Raw genomic sequence first — 17,771 nt, 5'->3', positions numbered from 1 at the left:
ACAATCAGGTTTTGAACCTGGGGCCCTTACATTACTAGTTAGGTGATCTATCCACTGAGCTACCAAGGCTGATATACAAAGTATGGTAATATTACTCAGGTTGATATAGAAAGTATGGTAATATTACCCAGGTTGATAGAGAAAGTATGGTAATATTACACAGGTTGATATAGAAAGTATGGTAATATTACCCAGGTTGATATAGAAAGTATGGTAATATTACTACAGTGAAAGGTTCGTTTGAATCCAAATCACTTGTTAGGATAGTCATTGGCGGAGTACAGATCTTCAGATACAACGATTACTGAAAGTTGACATGCTTTACATTACATCCCAGATTCTGTAGATACTGATTTCCTGTGTTGATCACGACTTATCATCTACTTCTGAAGCACAGGATTTCCTCTCCATGTATTTACGAGCAACAGGGGGGAGAATTTCAAATATAATATGTGTTAATAATACTCCTATATTCCTGAATAAAAACAAACACCTTTTAATGGTGTCGATACTAGAATATTTACAGGGTGGTTTTGTTAACTTTTGTCAGTTTGGAGACTTCCTTCAGAATGAATGGTATGTTGTTGTAAATCTAACTAAAAATCCTTTTAGAAGTTGCATTTGTGTGATGAAGCATGACTAAATTTCACAATATGATGTTTAGAATTTTCAAATTAACATCTATTTAACCCTTTTAAAGTTTATATGTACTTTTTTCAGTTATGAGATTAAGAGATTCAAATTTACAAGATAGATGATAGATTCCTATTTCTAAGAGCAAGGTCAGGCAAAACATTGTGGCCTATGGGCCTTTTATCTGATATGTTTTATGGTGTGAATGTTGAGATGAGTGAAGACCCTCAATTATTTGCAACACAACTTCAGACATGTAAACAGTGCATTGTGACATCATATTATCTGTGAAGTTTTTTCTATCAAACCAAGCAATTATCAACAACAACAAAACATATGAAAGTATGAGAAAGCTTGTCTGGAATTTAAAAACATTTGTGGTATTTTCAAACAATTTATTTTATATACGGGGTTGTCAATGAAGTATTCTGCAGTGACAGCAACATTTTTCCAGAGCACTATGGGTAATTTTCATCATTTTTTAGTTGATGAAGAGCAATAATTTGACTCAAATGTGTAATCATTGGAGTAAGCTCGTTGTGTTGCTTTGCAACTTGGGCCTTATTTATCTATTAGTCAATTGAATGTTAGCGAGATACAGAAGGCATACATGTTTGATACATCTGATAAACTATGTAACCTTTGCTCTTTAAATGTTGAAATGCTGTGAAAGTTAAAACTTGTGTTGTTTGGGTACATCTATTATGGTGCATTTGATTTCCAATATATGATGTATTAGACATCTTATGCCAAACTTTAAAGTAGAATTTATCAACTTTCTTCTGTAATTTTTTCCATGACAAACAGTATGACGAAAAAGTGAAGATAAGGAATGGTGATCAATCTCATAACTCCTATAAAGAATAACAAAATCAAGGGTAGGGCATATATGGACCCCTGGACTTACCAGAGGTGGGATCAGGTAAGCATTCCCATATATATACCAGAGGTGGGATCAGGTAAGCATTCCCATATATATACCAGAGGTGGGATCAGGTGCCTAGGAGGAGTAAGCATCCCCTGTTGACCGGTCACACCCGCCTTGAGCCCTATACCTTGATTGAGTAGACAAAGTAATTCGCATTCAATATCAGTATGTAAAAAATACCCTCAATTGGTATGAAACACGTCAGACAGCATCTGACCCAATTATAGGTTGTATTGGTAAATCAAGACAGGCTACTGACAAATAAGTCACTGTTACAGGGGTTTCAACAGTCTCTTTTAAAGTCAGCATTTTGCAAACTTTATGGTCTTTGTAACAATCTAATTTAAAAACTGATCATCTGTAAAACAAGCTCTTTTGTATTGAATCAGTTAAGAGACATAAACACCATATGCAGGTGATAATGGAATATTGCTACATGTATATAGATATGGGAAGTTGACGATGGAAAAGCTGAAGTAATCCCGTTTGTCATAAAGTTGAGTTGTTAGTTTTCCATTAACATCTATGCTCAATAAAATATCTCATTGTGAAGCAAATGTGGAAGACTCTTCGGTGTCTTTTATTTAGAGTTCACTCTGACATATCGAATCAACATATGAATGAAAATGATTATTGTTGATAGAATAATTGTTATCAATATTTCTTGATGTCAAGTTGAAGGCCACAGCAAGAGATTTTTTTCTTCTTGAGTAGAAGCTTTTGAATAAATTCTGCCTCATAAGGTCAGCTAATAAAGGAACACAATAAGTGCCCATGGGAATTCCAACAGACCGTTGGCAGACCTGGTCACCAAAGACTACGAAGATGTTGTCAATAAGGAACTCCAGCATATTGTTAATAACAACTTCAGAGTACATGTGTGTAGAATCAGAGTGGTGTTTAACAAAGTAAATTTTTTAATGAATCATGCACTTATTATCCTGCATTTATATTGGAAATGATCACATTCTTCCTTAACGAAGGACATCAAATTTTACTTTTATCATGACCATTACTTATCCCAACTAACAGACACCTCCTAGATATGAAGCATTTGATGCCAGTTTATTTGTATATCAATGAATTATAATATTGCTGTTTGGTATCTAGACTTGGTAATTCTTTAAAAAATGCTGAACTCTTGCTGCCCTGATGTGTGACCTTCTGAAGCTCTTTCACGAATGATGATTTGATTGGAGACATAAAAAGAGCCATAACCAGAATTGATTAACTAATTATATGTGTTTTTTATCCCAAGCTTCATACAGAGAGCATCATTATGTATGGGCGCAGCTGCACATGGTCTTGGCAAGTTACATTGTACAATATTCAAAGTACCAACTGTGCAGAACTATGAGGAACTTTAAGGAAAGTCCATAGTTCTGAAGGACAGTTGTTTTTTCCAAGTTTATTCCATGGAAAATACAATTATCTCTAAAGACTCCTGCAGATAATTTGAGATGGAAAACAGATGTACATGTAGTTCTGCAAGCACTTATTTTCCATTGTGATTCAGAAATACCTGTTGGTTGAAATGATTAATTATAAAATATCATATGGCATGCTACAATGATATTGTGAACCTCATGTGTCCAAAAATAGATCTGAAGAAAAATGGTCTACAGAAATAATAAAACAATTGTAGCATGTTGATATTGGTCAATCCATTATTTTATCGTATTAACCCAATATCAACCTTGGACTTCATCCTCTGTAGATTTGGATCTTGGTTCAATGGTGCACAAAAGTCATGGATTGACCCCATCAACATACTATAATGGTATTATATTCCCCTTGCAGTGTGTTTTATAAGTACTTACAAAGATCTAATTTCCTATTGATATTCTAGATTGTCAAAGAATATGGTAATGTTTTAAAGGTCAGAGAACATTTTTAGAGAGTATGAGTTTTGGTTATTGGTTTCAAGGGAGAGTTTGGAAAAGTTCTTGTATATTTTTTTCATCCATTTTCAACAACTCTTGTAAGTATGCAATACATAAAGACCTAGATCCAGGGCCATAAAAAAAACTTGAATAAGCTAAGTCTGACACTTATAAAAGGAACAGATAGTGAAAATGTGAGACTGAGAGTTGTCTATGTTTTATGGACCAAGAGCCATAGAATTTAAGAGGTCAAAGGTCAGTGGAGGGGAGATTCCACAATTCCTTGCTTACAAGAATTTAATTGTACAATGAATCTGATTTCAACAGCACTTGCACTTACGCTATCTTACACAGAGAACCAAGTTCCTTTTGATTTTCACTGCTGCAGTTGCTAACAAGTCAGTAGAGTGCTCACTTTGTGACCGGAGTTGTTAACATACGTAGCAAATAAGCCTTGTTATTAAACTGAATTCACTATATGCATTGGCTTATAACAAAGAATCCTCATTGCTAAATGGCCTAAAGTACCTAGTATATCGTTATATATAAAATTATGTGGCTCTTCACCTTAATGGCTAAATGCTGGGGACATCTCATCATTAGTGGGAAATTCTTGAAGGGACATATGTTGAAATCAGAAAAAAAGGTCATTTTTTCCTAACTTTTATCAAACTTGTAGGAATGAAACCTTGCATAAAGGTAAGATTTCCTGTAGATTTTCAAGGTTAAATGTAAAAAATCAAGGATATTTGAGGGGAGTTCTAAAGTGTCCACATCATGAGTGTTCATTAAGTAACCCTGCTTTACAATGCTTTTGTTAAAAGTTATGCTATAAATTATGAAAATATCATTGCCTTATCTTAATAATAATGCCATAAGTTATCATCATTTCAGACTATTTTACACTATAATGATGTCTGAAGACTTACACTATAATGATGTCTGAAGACTTACACTACAATGATGTCTGAAGACTTACACTACAATGATGTCTGAAGACTTACACTATAATGATGTCTGAAAACTTACACTATAATGATGTCTCTGAAGACTTACACTATAATGATGTCTCTGAAGACTTACACTATAATGATGTCTCTGAAGACTTACATTATAATGATGTCTCTGAAGACTTACACTATAATGATGTCTCTGAAGACTTACACTATAATGATGTCTCAAGACTTACACTATAATGATGTCTCTGAAGACTTACACTATAATGATGTCTGAAGACTTACACTATAATGATGTCTGAAGACTTACACTATAATGATGTTTCTGAAGACTTACACTATAATGATGTCTGAAGACTTACATTATAATGATGTCTGAAGACTTACACTATAATGATGTCTCTGAAGACTTACACTATAATGATGTCTGAAGACTTACACTATAATGATGTCTCTGAAGACTTACACTATAATGATGTCTGAAGACTTACACTATAATGATGTTTCTGAAGACTTACACTATAATGATGTTTCTGAAGACTTACACTATAATGATGTCTGAAGACTTACACTATAATGATGTTTCTGAAGACTTACACTATAATGATGTCTGAAGACTTACACTATAATGATGTCTGAAGACTTGCACTATAATGATGTCTGAAGACTTGCACTATAATGATGTCTCTGAAGACTTACACTATAATGATGTCTGAAGACTTACACTATAATGATGTTTCTGAAGACTTACACTATAATGATGTCTGAAGACTTACACTATAATGATGTCTCTGAAGACTTACACTATAATGATGTCTGAAGACTTACATTATAATGATGTCTCTGAAGACTTACACTATAATGATGTCTCTGAAGACTTACACTACAATGATGTCTGAAGACTTACATTATAATGATGTCTGAAGACTTACATTATAATGATGTCTCTGAAGACTTACACTATAATGATGTCTCTGAAGACTTACACTACAATGATGTCTGAAGACTTACACTACAATGATGTCTGAAAACTTACATTATAATGATATCTCTGAAGACTTACACTATAATGATGTCTCTGAAGACTTGCACTATAATGATGTCTGAAGACTTACATTATAATGATGTCTGAAGACTTATATTATAATGATATCTCTGAAGACTTACACTATAATGATGTCTCTGAAGACTTACACTATAATGATGTCTGAAGACTTACACTATAATGATGTCTCTGAAGACTTACACTATAGTGATGTCTGAAGACTTACATTATAATGATGTCTGAAGACTTACACTACAATGATGTCTGAAGACTTACACTATAATGATGTCTGAAGACTTACACTATAATGATGTCTGAAGACTTACACTATAATGATGTCTGAAGACTTACACTATAATGATGTCTCTGAAGACTTACACTATAATCATGTCTCTGAAGACTTACACTATAATCATGTCTCTGAAGACTTACACTATAATCATGTCTCTGAAGACTTGCACTATAATGATGTCTGAAGACTTACATTATAATGATGTCTGAAGACTTGCACTATAATAATGGCTGAATACTTACACTATAATGATGTCTCTGAAGACTTACATTATAATCATGTCTCTGAAGACTTGCACTATAATGATGTCTGAAGACTTACACTATAATGATGTCTGAAGACTTACATTATAATGATATCTCTGAAGATTTCAAGACCAAGAAAAATTGACTTGTGTTTTGAATTAAGAGGTAGTTGTGATTGATAGTCATTACAGGTGCATGTAAAATATAAACTATTAATAGCATTCATTTACAATAAGAAGTTTAAATGGTAAAAAATGGCAGGCATTCACATTGTGACATTTAAATCTCCAAAACACAGTATGCAAGGTTATTTTTTATAGGTCATACAAAAGACCATTTGACAAACGATAATTATTTTGCTTTGGAGTAGTATACATGTAGAATTTACTAAGTCATTGATTGTGGGACATAGTGGGTGCACAGTGTACATGTAGAATTTACTAAGTCATTTACCTTGACATACATTGTGTACATTGATTGTGGGACATAGTGGGTGTACAGTGTACATGGTCAGTGACTGTACATTTGATATGGTTTTGGTTTTATACTCTAAATACCTATATTCATATCTAACACAGTGAAAGTGAAATATCTACCATGGGTATTCCAGTCTCATCCAAAAGGTATAGTTTTACATGTGTGGTTTTTTTTCACTGATGACAAAGCTTTGAAGTGGACAATAACAATACAGATGGGTGTGTGAATGCAATGTGAGCTAGTCGGTCTGAAGATCCCTAGCTAATGCCTAACTCCTCACAAATCTCATTCTGAGTCATCACTGTCTGAATATTGATTATCTGTCCAACTAGTCTAACTACCAACTATTTAGGATGCTCACAGGGTCTAAATCTGCATATAAAAATTATTGTAACCATTTTACGCACTTCACACACACACACATGCACTTTATGCACTTAATGCAGTGTTATTCAAATCTTGAGTGTATAGAAAATGTTTAAATACATGTGTATTACATGTACTATTTCCATTTGAGAAATTTTTTCAGAATATGTGCATGCTTATTTATCTCCTGCTTTTGCTAAAAGTATGGCATTATATTTTTGTAATTTATAATTTAATTAGGGAACCACTGTATAATTTGTTAGGTATGTGAGGTGATTAACTATAAAGCCATTATAAGAAATTAATTGATAATGTTTCCCGGCCATTATGAGGATCCGGGTTAGAATAGGTCCTCAGTAGCCCTTTTTGTCATAAGAGGCAATTAAATGGGGCAGTCCTTCGGATGGGACAGTATATAAACCTAGGCCTCGTGTCACAGCAGGTGTGGCACAAGAAAGACCCCTCCCTGCTCAATGACTGTAAGCGCCGAGCATAGGCCTAAGTTTTGCAGCCCTTCACCGACAATAGTGGCGTCTCTATATGAGTGAAAAATTCTTGAGAGGGGCGTTAAACAATATACAATCAATCACATTGTAGTCAGTCACCTCACAAACATGTATTTGAAATAAAAATGAAAATATAAAATTAATATTTCATAAATACTTCCTAATAGAAATTGAAATACACATGTCATTCCATCTTAATTTCCATAGTCATGCCCACTGACATCATTCATTTGCATGCAAGTGAGAAATTTACATCCAGTTGTGTATATGGGGAAATTAACACATCGGAGCTTCAAAGGGTTATCACAGAGAAAACAGTTAGAAATGTAATACTTCAGTTGAAGAAATACCTCATTCAATCATCATGTATACAGTACAGCTGAACTTCGGTAGTATGTCGTAGTGATTCAGAAGTCCCAACCACTTATTCTTCAAGTATTTTACCCTCAAATCATTGTATATCTCAAAATTTTTTCTTGATCCCATTGAGTTTGAGATAATGAGGTTTGACTGTATATTATTATATAATTCAATATATCTGAACACAATAGCTATGACTATGAATGTTCTCTCCTGATATATTTTCACACATTATATTTCTATGGCATACATGTATATTTTAGAATACCAGGTACTTGTGTCAGTACTTTTCATTTAATGACTGCTAAAATGAACTGATAACTGAAAATAGGATACCACAGCATTCTTTGCATTTGCTTGCTCTTTTTAATGTATTCTAAGTGTGATTTTGCATGTGCTAGTTTTGATATAGATAGGTTTGATTTGTGGGAAAGACTAAAGAGTAGTCAAGATTAGAACAGCAGAATTCATTAGGTCTGCCTTTTATGTGGCTAAATAACCCAATGGCACATGAAACCACTCACAATTGATCAGACTGTTCCATTAGTATCTGTGAACTAATTCAGAGAGAGTTTATGATGGACATAAAATTCATGGCTATTACCATGATTGAAATTATACAAATTGATTCTTGATACCAATTCAAGTTTTTTTTATGAATATCTTTTTTTGTCTATAGCTATTTTGCACTCCATTTACCTATATATCCAAATATCATTAATTTTGTGTGGCTCTAATTATTTATAAAAAAAGGAATGATTAATACATATTTGTGGGTACAAACACATGCAATTACAGTAATTGACAAGTGCTGGGTCATTGATGATTTACATCTTGATGATTTATTTATAACAGCAGAAGCAATTTTACAGAGATATGCAATTTTTAAAAATATGGAATTTTTTGTGTCCATAATATTTCATTGTGGGGGTTATAGGCTGACCTTATAGATGCTCTCAACAATTTAAAATTTTAACAGAGAACATGGTAGCTTGTGTCTTTTTGGAATTGTGTAGATATATAGATCTCATTAAATGATTGTTATTGTAGTTATGATTATTTATAGTTTTAGCTCAGTGAGATTTTCTGACCATCTGTCTCACGTCAGCTATCAACTTTTCTTCTTTGTCTCCATGCAGAACCACTGAGCTATGAACCAGACTTTGTGAAAGATGTTTAATTTTTGGGTTAATTAAGAGATCAAACAATCAAGTTTGCTTGAAAAATTTAGTGCCCTTCTTCCAAGGGGACATAATCAAGAACAAGTGGAAATAAGGTGGGATGTTTTAAAAATGTTTAAGGAAGTTAGCTGCTGAATATAACTGCAGACTGTTGATAATGGATGAATACTTATTCTATTGATCCCGTGGGGATCTGGGTTAGAATAGGTCCTCAGTACCCCTTGCTTGTCATAAGAGGCAACTAAATGGGGCGCAGTCTTTTAGATGAGACCGCAAAAACCGAAGCCCCGTGTTACAGCAGATGTGGCACAATAAAGATCCCTCCGTGCTCAAAGGCCATTAGTGCCAAGCATAGGCCTAAATTTTGCAGCCCTTCACCTACAATGGCAATCTAATTAAAATCAGATCCTAGAATACGCTCACATTCGCTATAATAGGATCTGACATAACCCCATTGGGGGTCATGTTCACATGAACTTTTGCATGGAATATTCATGAGAACTATCAGCCAGTCAGATTGTGCAATACAGACAATGATGGCTATTCAGGCGGTTCCCAGCAATTCGTAAACAAGTTGCAGTAATCGCTTTCCCACAAAGTTTATTGCACACTATAAAATTGTATATTCTCACATAAGGAATTTTAAATTTTCGCAATAATGCCTAATCTATTCCGTTCATACAAACAACAGAACGTACGAAATAAAATACACCCAAATCAAATTAATTGTGAATTGTGATTTATGTATGAATAGGGATGGGTACGATTTGAATAGTTTTCAAGATGGTTTACTTAAATAACGCGAGGAATATAACGCCAGTCAACGTAAATGGTGCATTGTGACGTCGCATCTAGCTGCGATATGTATTCTTTCAAACCAAACAATCACAGTAATTTTCCTTGAATTGTGAACACCGACGATTTCAAAGCCGAGGCGCTGATTGGCTGACATAAAGTTCATCTGAACATGACCCCTAATCGGGTTATGTCAGATCTACTTATGCAGAGTATACGGCACGGATCTAAGAAGTCTGATTTTAATTAGATTGCTGCAATGGTGACGTCTCCATATGAGTGAAAAATTCTTGAGAGAGACGTTAAATGATATTCTATTGGTCCAAATATATTACATTGCATATATTTACTACATAGACCTATCCAGTTGAAAATTTGTATGTCGATTCCAATTTTGAAAAGGTGTAGAAAGGACTACATTTTGGAACAAGTTTTCTTTAATCATAAAGATATGCATGATTTTACAGGTTTTGTCTCATTCAACATATCGTCAATAATTATACACCCAGGCTTGAATTTCAGTTTTCAAAATGATACATGTAGTAGATCGAGACTTTGAGCTAATCTAAATGTTGTAAATTCATTGATTTGATAGATATGTTTTAGTAAACAAATCACCAATTCTTAAAAACTTATAATATTGATTCACCCGAAATTTTGTATGAAAATAATTTGATCTTAACCCCCACTTTCTTTAGTTCCATTTTAAATTTTAAGACAATTAAGACTGATTTATATGCAATTTTAAAAATTGACAATGTTCTTAAGGGTACCTGTAAAGTGCGAAACGAAATCGAAACGAAACGAAATCTACCGAAACGAAACCTACCGAAACGAAACGAAACCTACCGAAACGAAACCCACCGAAACGAAACCCACCGAAACGAAATGAAACCTAACGAAACGAAACAGATTGTATAACCGAACTCTTTCAATTATAAGAATTAAAAGTGGTATCCTAGGCCCCTATGAAAGTTACAACATATAAATAAAATTCGCCTCCCCTTTGATGTAGGCTTTCGGCTTGACTGTTACAAAGTTTTAAAAGTTGGAAAGGGGGGAGGGGAGTAAGCACAAAGTACATATCCGTAGTTGATTAAATGACATGTATAATTAGTTTCGGATCCATAAATTTCAGAACCGAGGGTTACAGTCTCAGAGATCTGGGGAAACACACTATACGAGGGGTAGGGTCGCCGACGTTGGATCCGCCTTTGGGCATAGATACATTGTTTGAAGAAGCTGGTGTCTGAGAAAATTGAAAGCAGGAAGAGCTCTTAACCTAGCTCTTATTTTATCTCTAACTGCTGAGGTGCGAGTACTTTCAATAATGGAAAAACTCTATACATTTGGGCAATCTCTGCCCAGAGTTATCGTTGTAGCGTAGCGTAATACGCCCTCTGGTGAGAGATTGACATTTGGGGTGTTGCTAAGACGGGGAATTGAAAACGGGACGGAAAACGGAATTTTTTTAATGCAATAATATTAGGAGGAGGTCGGCATTTTGTAAACTGAAAAGGCTTATGAACAAGGGAATTTTAAGCAGAAATCACAAAGAGAACGGGAAGACATATTCAGAATCCACCGTTTGATATACCACATACAAATACACAATATCCACATGTATACATATATTTCAAATTGTCTTTAGAACAAAAGTACTGAAACATGTATTTATGCCCAAAAGCGGATCCAACGCCGACGACCCCATCCCTCGTTTAGTGTTTCCCCAGACCTCTGACCTGTGAGAGTGTAACCTCCCGTTCTGAAATTTATGGATCCGAAGCTAATTGCACATGGTATTTATGTGCTTTGTGCTTACCCCCCCCCCCCCCCCCCCCCCTTTCCAACTTTTAAAACTTTGTATCAGTCAAGCCGAAAGCCTACATCAAAGGGGAGGCAAATTTTATTTATATGTGTAAACTTTAACAGGGGCCTGAGATACCATTTTTATAATTAAAAGAGTTCGATTATACAATCTGTTTCGGTAGGTTTCGTTTCGTTTCGGTGGGTTTCGTTTCGGTGGGTTTCGTTTCGTTTCGGTAGATTTCGTTTCGGTAGATTTAGTTTCGTTTCGATTTCGTTTCGTTTCGCACTTTACAGGTACCCATGCTCTTAAGGAGGTATATGCTTCACCAGAGAAATTTGATGTAGATGAAAAGTGGAGGATATGTTGAACAATATTTTGAAGTTGAAAAATTTCAAATTGACTTTATTTTGTCAAAAAATACAGTTTTAGTAGAAGGTACTGTGAAAAAAATTTAAAACCCCCTGCTGGACTCGAACCCGAGACCTACAGTTCAGCAGTCGGTATTCTAACCTACTGAGCTACTCAGCTAGGTATTTAAATGGAAAAGGAAAAGTCAAATATTGCTGATATCGATTTTTTCATCCATGTTTTTAAAGGAAGTCAGCCATTAAAATGACGATGTAGAGTACTACCTTAATATGTTCTTTCAAACCCTCAAATTCCATTTGATAATTTTTTTTGTATATGAAGTGCAAAAAGGTCATTTATAATCAATCTACTTGCATCAAACATTTTTATATCTATATTGGTAGAAGATATAAGTGCATATTTGATATCATGATTAATTTGTGTTGCATATGTTATGTTAACAAATCAATTTTGTGGGAATAAATCATGTGTGGATTTTAAGTGCCAAAAGGTCAAGTTCAACACACTGTAGCTCAATAATGAGTACTATGACCCCAGTTTTTAGCTCACCTGAGCTGAAAGCTGAAGTAAGCTTTTCTGATCACCTGTAGTCTGTCTTTCCGTAAACTTTTCATACTTTCGACTTCTTCTCCAGAACCACTGGGCCAATTTCAACCAAACTTGGTACAAATCATCCTTGGGTGAAGGGGTTTTAAGTTTCTTCAAATAAAGGACTATGCCCCCTTCAAAGGGGAGATAATCACAAAAATGCAAAAATAGGGTGCAGGGGTCATTTAAAAATATTCTCAAGAACCACTGGGCCAGAAAAGCTTCTTGACAAAGTAGAGATTTAAGTTTGTTAAAATCATGACCCATGGGGCCACAATAAGGGATTAAATTTGTACGTGCGAATATATAGGGAAAATCGTACATGCGAATATATAGGGAAAATCTTATAAAAGTCTTCTCAAGAACCACTGAGCCATAAGAGTGGAGATTTTCCTGAAAGCTTCCTGGTATAAAGTAGATTCAAGTTTGTTCCGATGATGGCCCCTGGGGTAGGGTGAGGCAATTGTAGGGGACAAAGTTTTACATAGAAATATATAGGGAAAATCTTTAAAATCTTCTCAAGAACCACTTGGCCAGAAAAAATTTACATTTACATGAAAGCTTCCTGACATAGTGCAGATTCAAGTTTGTAAAAATCATGGCCCCTGGGGGTAGGTTGGCCACAATGGAGATCAAAGGTTTACATGTGAATATGTAAGAAAAATCTTTAAATATGGGCTAAGGTGACCCAGGTGATCAATTTGGCCCATGGGCCTCTTGTTCTTTTTGATTTCACAATTCTTCTTCAATGTAAAAATCAATAACATGCTTCCCAAAAAATTGACAATACTACAAAACTCAGTTGCAAACCTCTTTTAAAATTCAAGATGTTTTAAATCATTTATTTTTAATTTAAAATGTTTTTGAATAAAAAAATCTTCTCAAAAACTATAAAACCAGAAAAGCCAAAACCTCATATGAAAGCACCGTATTGTAATATATTATAAGTTTTTTCACACTCTGATCCTTTGGCCATGACTGAGGCCACACAGGGGTTTAAAGGTTTACATACTAGGAATATATATGAAAATTCTTTAAAAGTTTTGTTTTCGAGAACTACACTGGGGTACAGTATTTCAAAATTGACATGCAAGTAGTCTCAAGCAGTGTAGATTAAAGTCTGTAGACACCCTGAACCCAAGCCAAGGGCAGGGCCACAGTAGTGTAGATTAAAGTCTGTAGACACCCTGAACCCAAGCCAAGGACAGGGCCACAGTAGTGTAGATTAAAGTCTGTAGACACCCTGAACCCAAGCCAAGGGCAGGGCCACAGTAGTGTAGATTAAAGTCTGTAGACACCCTGAACCCAAGCCACGGGCAGGGCCACAGTAGTGTAGATTAAAGTCTGTAGACACCCTGAACCCAATTAAGCCACGGGCAGGGCCACAGTAGTGTAGATTAAAGTCTGTAGACACCCTGAACCCAAGCCAAGGGCAGGGCCACAGTAGTGTAGATTAAAGTCTGTAGACACCCTGAACCCAAGCCAAGGGCAGGGCCACAGTAGTGTAGATTAAAGTCTGTAGACACCCTGAACCCATGCCAAGGGCAGGGCCACAGTAGTGTAGATTAAAGTCTGTAGACACCCTGAACCCAAGCCAAGGGCAGGGCCACAGTTGGCATTAAAGGTTTTACATACATGTACTAGCAATACATACATGTATATATATATATATATATATATATATATACATGTATGGAAATTCTTCAAACTCCTCCCCCAAAGCCACAAGGACACAATGTGTCAAATTGATATGCAAACATCTTTATGTACTGCACTTGATTCAGCTTGGATGCCATGATTCTCAGGGAAATAGCTGGAATACTAATGGTTTTAAATTTTTAGACTAAAACATGTACCTGCATGCTCAGGCAAGCTAAGTGCCTATGGGCATATTGTTTATTATTTATGGATTTTTTTTTAGCGTAAGATTTTCTCATTTGTATCAGGTAAATATTATTTCAGTAGGTTAATTTTTCCTCCAGGAAAATGATATCTTTTCTAATGAAATGGTACTTTATTATTATTACTAATACTTATTTTCTTTCCAATCAATTGAAAAATTATTTTATAAGCATCTTCCTTATTGTCATTAAAACTTTCAACTGTTTGAATTGTTTACATAAGGAAAATATTTCTATATGTTAACATGTACTTTTATTTTACAGGGGCCCAGATCCTTTAGATTGTGGGACGGTGACCATTATGGCTTGGGTCAATGATACAAATCTATCCCTATCTCACGTGAGTATCAATTAACACAAAATTATTCACATTAAGCTTTATCAAAATGAGTTAAATGCATCATAGTTTATTGGTGATAAGTACGGATGTATTATGCACACCTTGTAAACTAAGGAAGTTAGTTCAATGTACTTACCAGTATACAACTTTAAATTATTATAAGTCAATATTGTGTTGTCTGTGTTAGTATTTTGAAAAGGAAATATGTCTTGAGTTTAGATATATTCGTGTTGATTAAGCTTATAAGGATAATGACCTCTCTCATTAGGAACGTTGACTTTTGAGGTCAAGTCTCTTACAAAAGATAAATGGTTCTAGAGTCATAGACCTATGGTTTTGAGACAATTTTATCTTGTAATAACACCCTGTTAAAGCTACTTTCCATAAGAGAAGTGATTGGACATCAGCAATGAAATGTTTCATGGTAGTAAGCATAAAACAGCTTCACCAGAATTCACACCATTGCAGACATATTGGTATTAATCCCACAAAGATTTGTTTTAATAGCATCTGTTACACTAAACAATGAGCATTATGACCACCTCGGAGGTATTAAAATATCTGTGTGCCGAACCGACCTAATTGAATTCATCACCTCTTTTTCGTTAATGTCTCATCATGGAGACCGGGGACCTTGAATGACATCTGACATTTCATCACTGTCACATACTGACATTTTATCATATAACCAGAAAAGTCAATCCATTCAAGCAAAGGCTGATTTCTTCATCAATTTTCCTTTAGTATAGAGAGATTATTCTGTCCACCTCTTGATGTTTTACCATTAATGTGACTTTCAAATGATAGATTATGATTTGTTATATAGGCGGAATCTGGCACAAGTCCGAAGAAGCCTGCTATTGTACGACATCGCTCAAAACGGGTTGATACCCTTCGTCCACATTACAAGAATATTATCACCCGCACATTCCGATTTGACACAACCAATGGTGATGTGAAACTTTTGGTTCACGAGTACATGGGGGAAAGCATACTCACTTTTGATATCCCAATGCAACTTCTGTAAGTTCACCTGGACTCATGGATAGATACTAGGGATGTCAATGAGTACTTGAGTGCTCGACTATCGCTCGGTCATACCGATCATCGACTAAATTTTTTCCATAGTCGAGTACTCGTTAAAAATGGCGTTTTTAGTAATGTTCATAAATTCAAAACACTTTAAATTTGTTTTGTGAGTAAAATCATGTAAGGGTCAAACCGCTCATGTTCAAATAAATCATTTGAATTTGGATGTCGGTCTGTAAACATGCCTCCGACATCCACTGTTTGGACATACTTTAAAAGATCTCATGATGGAAAAACAGTGAAATGTACATTATGTGTTAACCGAACTTACATTTTGTGGAGGGACTACAAACATGTTGCATCATATTAAAGGTCGATATCCGTCAGAATCATTGTTAGCGAGTACTCAACTAAAGCTTCCGAGTATTTGACCAAGCTATCTGAGTAAAATTGACATCCCTAATAGATACATTTACTATTTTTACTGTAAACAAAGAGTCAATCAGAAGGCCAGGTACAAGTTCAGTCTAATTTATATCTTTGAACTTTTCTTTTGTTTTAAATGATATTTCCTTCTTATAAGATTAGAAAGCATGTGCTAAACCTATTTCATCCTTCATTCACTGTGTGGATATTGGGCTCTATTTATGATATCGTAATTACCTTTGTTATATTTGGACAGGAAGTTGTGGATTGAAGAAGAGAAACATGTCTTATCCCAGTTGCAGGATATTGGTCAGGTGTGTACTTCGTGTGTGTGACGGATTCTATAGAGAAATGATCATTACAGCTATTGTAATGATTCAGACATGTCAATGAGACAATGCAGGGTTTAATACTTGATGTATACAACTCAGTTATATGTAACATACACAAAAACTGTACTATTAATGCATTTCATTCAATGAAAAAAATTAAGTCTTATTTCATATACTCTGAACTCGAAGGCTATATGTTAAAAAAAAGTACATGTATATGACATTCTTGTTAATGTAGAGCATTTATTGTATAACTTGGGTAAGATTAGAAGCAAGCGAATATCTCATATTATCTCAGTAATTGTCTAATAAAGCATCAAGCAAGCACTTGATGATATGACTAGAGGATTTTGTGATCACTACACAGATTTTCTCCAGTGATACAAGACGTAAAACTGATCCTTGTTTGTAGCTCCCGCTGGAATACGAGAGTGACCAGATCTCCATGATAACAGTATCAGCCTCCATAGTCTCCAAATACACTGACTTGCTTAACAAACTGAGCAGTCACCAAGGTGTGCCCTACAAAGTAACAGTGTAACCTTCCTCAGAATGTTGGCTGTCACTGTTTACTAATCAGTATAGTTGGCTTTCAGATTGTATACAGTACTAAACTTGCTCCTGGTGAATTTTATAGTCTCATGTCTAATTCCATTTTCTTGCTGTGTTAAATTCTTAAGATATTTTGGTCCATCCTTTATACATGTAAATATTATGACTAGGTTAGATTTGCTGCAGTTTTCATTTCATGGTTTTTGTCGTTTAGAGTGATGATAGCAAAAAATTAAACTGCATTGAAAATAAGGCTGTATACAGTACTTGCTCGTAATTCTGAATATTAACCAGAATGGGTTTTTTTTTCATATATAACATGCATTCAAAGTATTAATGATCTATTAGTTAAAATCTTTGGATTTTTTTAGAGCAAGTAGCATTACTGATGACATGTTTTGGAGCAGACTCTTCAGTAACTGGTGATAAGCACAAAGAAACTCTTTTCCTTCATTAGCAAAACAGTCCAAAGAATCGTTACTCCACAAATCTTGAGAAAACAAAGAATCATTTTACCGAACAAGATTTGAGAAAATTACAGAAAAATTTAGATTACGGTACCTGCTATGTGATGTTTTTCAATTATTTAAAAAAGGACTGTGTATGATAAAACCTTTTCTGGGTCTCCGTAAAACTGAAAAATTTCAAGCTTTAAAGATAGACACAATCTTATCTTTTTTCATGAAAGAAAACATCCAAAACAGTGTCACATAATTTTTCTCTAATATTCACAGTTAACATGAAAAAAATGATGCAA

At 34.7% G+C, this 17,771-nt stretch overlaps 1 protein-coding gene across 2 annotated transcripts in view; it reads left to right on the top strand.

The window, feature by feature from the left end:
- The window catches only part of LOC125678244 (inositol polyphosphate-4-phosphatase type I A-like), a 45,630-nt gene that overhangs the window by 15,766 nt on the left and 12,093 nt on the right, over positions 1-17,771 (top strand). Inside the window, exons 10-13 of one of the 2 annotated variants that reach the window (XM_048916525.2) lie at positions 14,600-14,675; positions 15,502-15,698; positions 16,387-16,444; positions 16,875-16,977. In XM_048916525.2, the coding sequence (XP_048772482.2) occupies positions 14,600-14,675; positions 15,502-15,698; positions 16,387-16,444; positions 16,875-16,977 (434 nt within the window). The remainder of the gene's footprint in view (positions 1-14,599; positions 14,676-15,501; positions 15,699-16,386; positions 16,445-16,874; positions 16,978-17,771) is intronic. The other variant, XM_048916524.2, reaches the window with a different exon arrangement.

Source organism: Ostrea edulis, chromosome 2, assembly GCF_947568905.1.
Source record: "Ostrea edulis chromosome 2, xbOstEdul1.1, whole genome shotgun sequence".
Classification (NCBI taxonomy): Eukaryota; Metazoa; Mollusca; class Bivalvia; order Ostreida; family Ostreidae; genus Ostrea; species Ostrea edulis.
Note: the sequence above shows the minus strand (reverse complement) of the source record. Positions and strands in the feature narration are given on the sequence as shown.